At 31.8% G+C, this 12,573-nt stretch overlaps 1 protein-coding gene across 1 annotated transcript; it reads right to left on the minus strand.

The window, feature by feature from the left end:
- Window positions 1-514: 514 nt before the first annotated feature.
- On the minus strand, window positions 515-2,041 carry LOC111906209 (malonyl-coenzyme A:anthocyanin 3-O-glucoside-6''-O-malonyltransferase-like). The gene has a single exon (XM_023901935.3). It carries the CDS (start codon window positions 1,976-1,978, stop codon window positions 623-625), a length of 1,356 nt encoding a protein of 451 aa, XP_023757703.1. The 5' UTR covers window positions 1,979-2,041; the 3' UTR covers window positions 515-622.
- Between the last annotated feature and the right edge of the window lie 10,532 nt (window positions 2,042-12,573).

Genomic DNA, 12,573 nt, shown 5'->3' on the forward strand with positions numbered 1-12,573 from the left:
TATCGAACAAAAGATTCATATGCATTAAGGTTTTTTTTTTTTTTTTTAATAGCGAAATACAATTATCAACATTAGTATTTTGGGGCCAAGGTACAGGTACCCAAGTTCTGTTAAAATAAGTGCAACATATTTATCTTTCATTACATTTAACCGCTTAGGATTTTGAAAGGCTTGAAAATAGTTTCGAGGAAGAGGAGAGGGAGTGGAAACCGTGTGAAGATTTAGATGATCAATAGGTTTATGGATACCACTTCTGGCACGAGTGGCCATGAAACGAGTGTGAGATGGTCCTGACAACGATTCTAACACTTTTCTTTTTTAATTCTTCAATAATATTTTTTTTTTCACTCTATAGAATAGTTATATTTGTGGAAGAAAACCATCATCGACGGCAATGTCATTGTTTCTAGACGAATCGTTTATTTAACCTATATATTTTTATTCAACAATTGTATCTATTATTATACAACAGAAATCATATCGTACACGACTACTGGGTCACGAGTCTTGAGTATAACCAAAACTATATGATTGGATTAATCAATATGAATTGTAATTCGTAACATCAATAATCAACATATCAACAAGAGTATACAAAAGCAACCAAGAAAATATAATGAATCTAAATGTACGTTTCTAATCCATCATTAAAGATACGAACAAAAACCTCCATCTCACTAGCCGAAAGGGAAACGCCAATCTCCAGATCTTCATTCTGATCTTTGCAAGCAGCCATGGATATAGATCCATTATAATCTATGGAAACCGTTTCATGCTTTTTAGGCTTCCCCCATCCGAAATCCAGATCATAAAATTTGAGCTTTGGTGTTCCCGCAACTCCTATCATTGTTGTTGGCTTCAGTTCAAAGAACAAATCATCTAAGGACCCTAAATCTTTCACGATTCCATCCTTATCAGTCAAGGTCTTATGTAAACTTTCTCCAAGCAATTTAGCAGCATTCAAGAATCCTTCCATTCCCATTAACTGCTTGGCTTTATCCATGGCTACCCAAATAGTCACACAGTTGCCGAAGTAAGCAGCAGGGATCGGTGGATCCAAACGTGCTCTACAATCGATGGTAAAACCAAAAATTTCTAACTCATCGTTTCTTGATTCTGCTATGCAACTCCAGATATAACCGCATGCAACTGTAAAAGATGATACATATACTAAACTAGGCAGTTGGGTTGAAACCAATTTCTTCAACCGATTGATGACACTTCGTGTCAAGATAACTGTCGCTCGAACTTTATCAGTTGGCCCTGAAAGACTTGGAGGTTGATACTCTTCGTTAAAAGTTTCAACCTTTGCGTTCTTCAGATAACTTTCATCAAGTTTCGGGTATTTAACAAGTCGATCATAAACGGGTAAACTCCCATGAGTTAAAAACAACTCATCTGTTCCTGATTGAGCTATCGATGTCCACGCCTTCAAGAAACAAAACCGCGTGGTAGCATCACCCAAGCTATGATGATTCGTCAAGCCAATAGAAAATCCATTGTTCGGAAAAAGTGTCACTTGAACGGAGAAGACTGGGATTGTTATGTAGTCGGAGACTTTAACAGTGCGTTTGAGAAGAGGTACAAGATGATAAAACTTGTCACACTCTCGAGGATGGTTTCCTATAAGATAGTTGAAATCAAGGTTACATTCTGCGAACGTAACATCGACGTAATCACCTTCAACATATCGGATTTCAGGTTTTTTATCAGAGGAAGGAAACACGATCAAGTTGCCAACGAATGGAAAAAAATGTTGAAGGGTGATTGATAATGAATTTTTCAGTTTGGGAACGATGGTTTTAGTGAAGTGTGATTTAGTGATGGGGAGGTCATAGAAGAAGACGGTGTTAACGGGAGGGAAGGTTAGCCATAAGAAGTCAAAGAAAGTGAGTGGCAGGGACCTGTTGGATACGGTGGCCGGAGGTGGCGATACTTCTGATTCTTCAAGAGTAGTCAAGACTGGAGGGGAACCCATTTTCAATCAGCACCCTCTGACTGTTTTAAGGTCCCAAAAGTAGTGAAGTTATATAGAGATAAGGAGACGTTGATAAATTTAAATGTGTGGCCATTTTTGTAGAAAACTTTAGCTTGTTCTAGATTATAGATTTTCGGCTACCATAAAATTTTCGTATGGATGACAGGTCCATTTTTTTTTTTTTATTTAATTATGATCTTTTCAATATGGGTGTAGCTAATGCCTAATTGGTTTTGTTAAAAAACAACTTTCAAAAAATGAAAGTGAAAAAAATTATGATGCAATTAGTTGATTAAACTGTCATTGTGATTCTTGAATCTGTATTAAGATAATTTAAAAAAATAAAAATCAGTGTGTCGTTATTAGTTTTACTTTTGATGTTGTTCAAATTCTTATCGTTTTATATGTATCATAACTTTTTAATAAGATTTTTTTTAGAACTGTTTAGATATAGATACACTGTTTTTTTTATAAATTAAAGCCTTTACACTTGGATTTGAACCATGTTTATTTTATTCATAAATCTATACCATTTGTTATAGATTTGTTTAGACAAAACTGCAAAAATGGTCCCTGTGGTTTCTTATTTTATGTGGTTATGGTCCAAACGTTTGAAAAGTTGCAGATATGGTCCTTTTCAATAAGTTTTGTTGTGGTTTTGGTCCCTCGTTCGTTAGTTGGTTGTTAACTTCTTTAAAATAACAATTTTACTCCCAGGGACCATTTTCGCAGTTTTGTCTTTTATCATATTATAAGTACCATTTTTGCATACATTCCTTTTTATTTTATTGAAGTATTATATATTAATAGATATTATTGTTAATATATAATATTATATATTAATAAATATTCTTTTATTAGATTATTAATTTATTTTAGTTGATTTCGTTTATTTATTTTTTGTTGGAATAATTATTTTTTATTGAATTATTATATATCAATACATATAGTTTTTAATAAATAATATTTATATCATAATAAATATTATATTATTGGATTGTTAGTTTTTGTAATTCCTTTTTTTTAATTAATTTTTATTGGATTATTACTTTTAGTTTATTATTTTATTCATATACTAAATATTGTTTTATTTGGATTATTAATTTGTTTTAGTTAATTCTATTTTTAATTTTTTTTGTCGAAGTAATTCTTTTTTATTGAATTATTATAAATCAGTACATATAGTTTTTAGTATAAAATATTTATATCATAATAAATATTAGATTATTGGATTATTATTTTCTTGCAGTTAATTTTGTAATTTCTTTTTTTTTAACTATTTTTGTTGGATTATTACTTTTAATTTATTATTTTCTTCATATACTTAATATTACTTTATTGGATTATTAATTTATTTTTAATTTATAATAATACTTCTTGTTAATTTTATTGGTTGCACCACAAAATCGTCGTCTCTCATCATCGAAATCGTTAGGATCACTGCCAAACACCTTCATTTCATGTAGCTTATAATGAGAAACTATAGGGAAAATATTACCACCATCACTCGGTCACCACCACCACTTATAATTGTTATAGGGGTTTGTTGTGCGTTATGTAGGATATGAAGGATTCTAGTGGATTATGAAGAGGTTGTCGCAGGTGGCTACCAGCAACGCTAGGTTGAATAGGGTAGGGTATCTATTGAACCTCCGATGTAGGTGTTTGGAGGTGATCCTGCCAATTTTTTACGATGATAAGTGATACTTTTATGTATTTTGGCAACTTTGTAGTGCTAATAAAATTAAAAACAATTAATAGTATACATTAAAAATAAAATAAAAATCCAGTACGATAATATTTATTATCTTAAAAAATAATAAATTTAAAAGTAATAATTCAATAAATAAATAATTCAAAAAAACAAAAAAGAAATTATCAAAATTAATAATCCAATAATGTATTAATTATTATAGTATAAATATTATATATTAAAAATAGTATTTATTGATATATAATAATCTAATAAAAAATAATTGCTCCAACAAAAAAGAAATTATAAAAAGAATAAACTAAAAGAAATTAAAAATCCAAAAAAATAATGTTTTGTAATATATAATAATCCCATAATATAATATTTATTATGATATAAATATTATATATTAAAAACTATATGTACTGATTTATAATAATTCAATAAAAAGAATTATTTCGACAAAAAAAATTTTAAAATAGAATTAACTAAAATAAATTAATAATAAAAAAATAATATTTAGTATATGAATAAAATAATAAATTAAAAGTAATAATCCAATGAAAAATAATCTAAAAAAAAGGAATTACAAAAATTAACTAAAATAAATTAATAATCCAATAATATAATATTTATTATGATATAAATATTATTTATTAAAAACTATATGTATTGATATATAATAATTCAATAAAAAGAATTACTCCAACAAAAAAAATTAAACGAAATCAATTAAAATAAATTAATAATCCAATAAAAGAATATTTATTAATATATAATATTATATATTAAACATATCTATTAATATATAATACTTCAATAAAATAAAAAAGGATGTATGCAAAAATGGTCCTTATAGTATGGTAAAAGACAAAACTGCGAAAATGGTCCCTGGGGGTAAAATTGTCATTTAAAAAAAGTTAACAGCCAACTAACGGATGAGGGACCAAAACCACAACAAAACTTGTTGAAAAGGACCATATCTGCAACTTTTCAAACGTTTGGACTGTAACCACATAAAATGAGAAACCACAGGGACCATTTTTGCAGTTTTGTCATTTGTTTACATTAGGACATGAGCCATCACGTTTGATTGAATGATAAATATCCGTCAGTTCGTGATTCTACAAAGACCATTTAGTTATGTTTTTCCACAAAATGGGATTAAACCCCCAAAATTGAAATTTTAACATATCTTTGAATAGAACTTTTAAACCAAAATTTTGCAACCGAATAGTAATTTAAAATTTCGTCAAAAAATTGAAAGAACAAAGCAATCTACTCTAATAAATGAAAATGACTTTGTCACATGTCTTTCTCTCATAAGATTAGCTATATGTCATTTTGCCATAATTTGAAATATATTTATTTTCCACTTGTCATTACTTTAATTTTCATTTTCAATATATCATTGAATTACATTCCATAAATTAAATCTACTATAATGACTATCAAATTTTAAATTTCAAATTTAATACCAAATAAATTTACAGTTTAAACCTTTATGTTTAATATTTTGTTATAATTAACCCGTTTAGTATATATATACTAAACTCATAATTTTAATTAATTTATTTTTTGCATATTTTTTTCCTCATAATTTTCACTTATTTCAATTTCAAATTAAAAAAAAATTTCTATTTAATCGTTTGTACTTAACATTTTGTTTTAATCAACCTGTATATTATTAGGGTCTCACAACTAGTCTAGTATTCAACAAACACACGCTTGAAAACTAATTGAATAATCTAGTGAGTCCACGCGGGGCAGATGTTATGGTAGTAGATGGGAATTAATGACCCCCACTCAAGGCGTTAGACAAATCAATCTTTAATTAAAAACTATATTAATTAAAAAAAAAACGTAACAATAATCATATACAAATTTGTTTTTTCCGAAAAAGCGAATCATACATACTTATAAAGCTAACATTTTTCCTTAAACCTCATGCATTTGAAACCCCCATGAAAATTTGCAAACACCTCATTCATTTGAAACCTCCTAGTTTAATGAATACCACTCAAAAGTCTCTTAATAATGATTAACAATTCAAAGGTTTTACAACTTATATAATATATTTAATAAACAATTAATGGATAGTCTATTATAAAAATGTCAATCTTTTTTAGTAGACACACAAATACAAATTACATACAAAATTCACAAAGAAAACAAGTTTAAAGTTTTCTTGTGTTGGTTTGAGTGCTTTGAACAATTTTTCGAGCCATGTTATTAGTTGAAGTTTTTAATTTATAAGTTTGTTATATACTAATTCTTTTTTGTATTTTTTTGATTTAAGTATTCTTTTAAGAATATCATTTTATGTTGTGATTGAAATTTTGATATAATTAGATTAGATTCATCATATGTTATGGAAGATGATATATATAATATTGAATTAACTATTGTATACATGTTTGTATGTTCATGTTGCTTCAAAACAATAATTAATTAAAAATGATGGATATATCATATTATCCATATTATCCATGTAAGCATTTTTTAAAATGTAATATATATATATATATATATATATATATATATATATATATATATATATATATATATTAGTGTAAAAATATTATCTCAAAGCTAATGTCAATAACATAATCATTTAAAACATATATTTTTCAAAATTTTAACAATATATTTTTAATCTTCGTTGCGCAACGCGCGAGAATTCGTCTAGTAATTTATATAAAACAATGATTCCTTAATTAAAAACTATATCTCCATCCATAATACCCCCCCCCCCCTCGAAGCCACATGTCATTCTTTTAAGCCTGCTTATTACCACGTGTCACTACACAGATTATCTTTAATTGCATTTCCTTCCCATGCCTCTCTCCCTTAGTCATCACCCAATTTCGGGATTTCCATCTATAATACCAACTAATCATGAAGAAATTGTTTGGAAATACCTTAAAATCAACCATATTTATGTTATTGTGGATCTCACATTCGTATTTGCTATGGTTTTTTTCCAAAAAATCGACAAAAATATTTTGAATTTTATTTATTAGCAAGATATTAGAATCCCTATCCTTCAAATTTGAATCGACTCATCATACACCTTCACATCTATCGCACCCACATCCCCTTCATCTATTGCTCTGCCTCCTACTGTCACACCCAAAAACCAAGGATGACGGAAACGTCCAGGGGTGGAGGACTTCATGTAGAGTATCACAACAACGATTATAATAGTGCTCAAAGTAAATACAACCATCATAAATATAATTGAAAAAGTTACACCAAAGTATATGTTTACATGATTCAAGTCAATTACATTATGATACAAAATGAACTTTTTGACGATTTATCGTCTCATCCTCAAAACGTTGTTGATTTCCTATTTCACTGAATTCCTAAGAATACAAGTAGTTTTGAAAAATGTCAACACAAAGGTTGGTGAGTTCATAAGCTTTTGACAGTAAGAGTTTGAAAATCGATCTTTGTAAAAAGATGTATGTTACCAAGAAAAATCCAATATTTTCCTTATAAACGTTATGTGGTCCTAAATACCAGGACCGAAAATGAACAAGTATTCGTCATACTTAAAGATATAAAAGTGGTTTCAAACTATGTATAATCATAAATACCAAAAACCGAAAGCGTACGGTAATATCTATACTTAATGGTATAAAAAGTGATTTTAAATCGACATAAAACCCCTTTTGTTTTATAAAAATCCTGTAAACTTTATGTATTGTTAGCTCCCTATGTGAGTCGCTATAATCATCCTATGACTAGAGGTAACCTGCACAACGTCTTTTAGATGCCCTGATCCTATGACTCTTGTCACCCGCAGACCTGTCGGTCCGGCTGTAGCTAGCAGCGAGGTGTGGGATGTCAACCCCAATATAGATCTATACACAATTATCACGCTCTCCCTATAAGAGATTTTGGTTATAACTTACAGAAATTTGGATCCCGCACTTGGACGTACGGGGGAGAAAGTCTCACAATCTGAGTTAACAAGTTTACGTGTAGTGTGCGTAAGTGTAGAACCTTTTTGTATGAATGTACCCTTTTTGTACGAATGTGTTATGTGATGAATCATAAACTATACCTATTATAGTTTATCCAAAACGTTTGTAATGTATAAGAACTCTTTTATGAAAATGCATTAGTGTTATAATCCATAAACTATGCTTATTATAGCTTAATATACGTGTTCTAAATGAATGAATAATCTTATCATGAATGACTAAGTTTTAGTCTATGATGATAAACTAACAAGCAAACACATTCAATATTTAGAACTTATTGTTATACACTTTGCTCAACATAATACAAAGTGTTATGAAATTTATATGTTGTTAACTAAATTTAACCTTTCTGCGCTGTTTTAGAAAAGTCATAGAAAAATCATACGAAGTCGAAAACTAAATCCGTAAATTTTGAGAGTTCCCAAAATGTGTCTAGTTTACTCATAATTTTTATCATGATTTTTAATGACCTCCAACTTGTGTAAAAAAGTCCATAATCATAGACTGGTCCGGATTGGTGTTTGAAATGATAGGCAGTTTTGTAAAAATCACCATAAATAGTAGAAAAATCGTATGGAGATGTGCATGTAGTCATTTTAAATCTAAGAACTGGAACTACTTACACCTAAAACAGTTTTGAAAACAAAAATGTTTAAGTTGTCCAAAACAGTCCGTGAATGGAGTTGAACTTTTCTGATGAAGGCTGTTAGAAAAATTTAGTTATGTTCTAGGTGTTTTAACTTGTATCCCCCCCTAAAAACTTGAGAAAACCTGAAAATGTAGGGGTATGAACTCACCTTGAGTGATTTTAGAAGACGGATTATGGAGAAAAGAAGTGTTCAACTGAAGAACACTTTGGAGGTGCTTGAAGATTTTGAGGAGCTAACAACAAATATGACGATATTTGTGTAAGCAATCAATGATTTGAGTAGAATGAAGTGTAATAATCACAAGGAGGATGTTAATACTTACCAAAAGTAGAAGAAAATCTTGGAGTATAGCCTTGAATCTCGAATTTTTAGAGAGAGGAAGTGAGAGAGAGAATATGTTTGATCATTGGTGGAAGAATGAGAAAATGAGAGAAGTGTGAGGAGAGAGGAGACTTTTCTAGCCTTTGACCAATTGTGAGGTTGGAAAAAAGTGGGAAAAGTACAATGAAGTGACTAGGTATGGGCTGATGGGGAATAGTGACATGGAGTGGGTATGGGTGGTTGCTTGTGTCATAGAATAAAGGAAAGTCAACACTTCACCTCTTGTACTTCACCCACTCTTCTTGGATAAGGTTTTATCCTTAAAAACGTGATAAATCATTAATTGTGGGTCCTTATATGTTAAAATAAAGTTTTGGGTGAAAATCCCGTGTTAAAAAAATTAAAAACGAAGCTAAAATGAAGTCGTAGTCGAAAACCGAAAAGAAATGAACTTCCAGCGAGGCTTCTCGGAAAGGGGGCCGAAGGTTCGGTCCCTTCTGATGTTGGGTCCGAAGCGAGGCGAGACAAAAGGAAGCGAAGGGGAGGCTCGGTCCGAAGTCATCAGGAGCGAAATAGACTGAGGCTCGGTGTCACACCCCGAAAATCGAAGGCGGAAACATTTCTGGGGTTGACTCCACGTTGAGTATCAAATCCAATGTACATAGTAAGTAAAGTGAAACAAACATTACATTACATATTAAGAGTTTTACAAATTTGTTTCAAAAGACACAGTTTATACAGTTGTGATACATATTATAGATATAAACAAAACGAACAAGCCTTGCACACACGATCCTGAACCAAGTAAGTCTTCAGGTACCTGTACTATCTTTGACCTGAGAACACAAGCGGTTTGAAAATCAGCATAACGCTGGTGAGTTCATAAGTAGTTTTGTTTTGTGAAAATGTTTATGTTTCCTTTCTGTATCTGAAAATATAACACATGCCAAGAAAATCCCATATTTTCTTAAAAGTTGGTTGTTGTTTCACAAAAGTAAAGTATGGTTTAGTTATCCAATTCATTGTTCTATTTCTTTAATGTATCAGTGTATTCCCAGGAAAGTCCCATACTTTCCTGAAGGGTTGTTATTGTAAAAGATGTAATGTTATTCAGTTGGTTACACTTTTCTGGTTATGTATACGTTATCCAGGAATGCCCCATGCTTTCCTGTATGTTGGTTTTCAATATGAAAAATGTATTCTGTTAGACCTGGTTATGTATAAAGTTTCCCAGGAAGGCCCCATACCTTCCTATATGTTGGTTATCATTGTAAAAGATGCATACGTGTTATGTTTGATGTTTTCCCCAGGAAAATCCCATACTTCCCTGAATGTTGGTTACCTTATGTAAAAGATGTAAAAGATGTAAACCGAAACCTGGTTATCTGTAAAATGTAGTAAGTGGTTCATTATTACTATAAGTAAATCTTTGTTATCCTAGTTGCGAGTTCCATAACCATACTAAAGACTGAACCTGTGGCAATAAGTAGTCCACAATCTTTTATGACTTTCGTCACCCTTGAACCATTTCGGTTCGGCTGTAGCTAGCAGCCAGGTGTAGGGTAGTCAGCCCCGTATAGATCTATACACTCAACTCACGCTCTCTAAATCCCAGGGATTCTGGTTATGGGTGTAGTCCTCCACTCGGGTATCTCTGTGGCGTGTTCGCCGAGGACGTGTCTCCAATCATACGGAATAACAAATTTACTAGTAATAATAGGAAAATCCTCCATTCGCGTATCTCTGTGGAATATTACCGAGGAAAAGACTGTGTATGAATTATATTGTTCATGTGTTATAATGTCATGCTTTTAACTGATAAAATGTGGAAATCATTTGTGAAATATATAAAACATAACAGTTTACAAAACCCATTTCACAAATAAATGTTTAAATGATCTGTGTATTCTGCTAGTTATCAGTTTGTATATCAATATTAAAAGCACATGAAATGTGAAACACACACATGAAAATAAGTTTTGAGTACAAGAAAAACCCTTGTACTTTGCTTGTGTTCCCCCCTGAAAACAGTGAAAAAAAATAGGGGTATGAACTCACCGGACTCGGAAATGCGTCGGTTTTGGATACTAGACGTTGGTTTGGGGTTTGATTACTCGCGATGTCCCTATGTAAAATGAAATATTGTCCATATATATACAATTAGGGATACATTCACTAATTATATGGAACATTAGATTCCAACGAGGTTAAACACCTCAAAACGAGCGTTTGGAGTGACCCGGGTGACATCTTCGGACTTGTAATGGCACTAGGGACTTGGGACTTGAGTTTACTCCCCAAGAGTAAACATTTTAAAGAGTTTGCAACCACAAAACACACCCACACATGAGTTTACGGCCGTAAACTCATGTTGGTGTGATTTTGAAGGTTTAAGGGCTTAAATGGACATGGGGATTGCTAGAATGGATATCTAAAAATGCCTTGGAACACTTGGAATGAATTAACACCATTTAAAAGGGAGTTTACGGCCATAATCTTGGAGTTTACGTCCGTAAACTCACCCATGGCCAAGAATGATTAGTTTAAGCTACAAAGGACAATCATATGTGATTCTAGATAATTTTCCAAGCCTTGAAATGAATTTAGAACACCATTAAACCTATTTTTAGGAGTTTACGGCCTAGAGGCATGTTCTATGCCCGTAAAATCTCTTATACTCATGAAAAGTTAGTTTTTGATGCTTAAAAACAATCACATGTGATTCTAGAATTTTATACAAGCCATATAAGTGAATTTGACACATCCTTAAGCAAGATTTATGAGTTTACGGCCAAGGGTATGTTCCTAGGCCGTAAACTCCTATAAATGACATTTTTGATGTGTTACAAACCCTTAAACTAGTTTTGGATGCATCTAGATTTTACTACAAAGCCATTGGTTGAGTTTGAAAGCTAAGAAGGTCTTAATCCATGCTTTGAACTCAAATTTGAAGGCTAAGAAGGTTACAATACAAGCTAGGGAAAGTACCTTAGAGATTTGAAGCCTTAGATTTGAGATTTAGACCTTAATTCTAGCTTGAGGAGAGAGGTTGTGAGAGTTTAATGAGAAATTGGCCAAAGGCTTCAAATGAAGTCTTAAAACACTTTATATAGTGTTCGGGAATTGAACACGATGGAATTTTACCCGATACCGACGTTACGTGAGGCTTTTTGTCATACCTGACCAAATTGTCGTGACTCCATACGGTCGATTCTATACTTATTCCGATTACTAAAGTGGGGAGTTAAAATGATTTCTAAGTATATTAAGACACTCATTAAGTCATTTTAGGTCGATATAAACTAATGACTTAATAAAATGGCGAAATTGGAAACGAATTTGAAAATGACGTTTGGTTGATCGGATTGGATTACAAGTTGTGGTACAAGAAGTGATATGAAATTTCGGGTTGTTACATTATCCCCCCATTAGAGGGAATTTCGTCCCGAAATTCAAGACAAGAAATAAAAGAAAATACAAATCATGGATCTAGAAAGAGTTGTGGATACTTCTGTTTCATTGAGTCTTCTCGCTCCCAAGTGAACTCTGGCCCGTGCTTGGCATTCCAGCGAACCTTCACCAATGGGATGCGACTCTGTTTCGTACGTTTGACTTCTCGATCCATAATTTCGATCGGTTCCTCCACGAAGTTGAGGTTTTCATCGATCTCAATTTCGTCTAATGAAATCACTAGGGTTTCATTGGATAGGCACTTCTTGAGGTTTGAAACATGAAAGACGGGATGGATGTTACTAAGTTCGTGAGGTAGATGAAGCTTATAGGCTACTGGACCAACTCTGGCGATGATTTCAAAAGGTCCAATGTACCTCGGATTAAGTTTCCCACGTTTACCGAAGCGTACAGTGCCTTTCCAAGGCGAGACCTTCAACAGAACACGGTCTCTAACCTTGAACTTCAGTGGTTTCCGACGATTATCAG

This window comes from Lactuca sativa, chromosome 8 (genome assembly GCF_002870075.4).
Source record: "Lactuca sativa cultivar Salinas chromosome 8, Lsat_Salinas_v11, whole genome shotgun sequence".
Classification (NCBI taxonomy): Eukaryota; Viridiplantae; Streptophyta; class Magnoliopsida; order Asterales; family Asteraceae; genus Lactuca; species Lactuca sativa.

Coding starts and splice junctions, on each gene's coding strand:
- LOC111906209 (XM_023901935.3), bottom strand. CDS start 1,978: ATGGGTTCCCCTCCAGTCTTGACTACTCTTGAAGAATCAGAAGTATCG.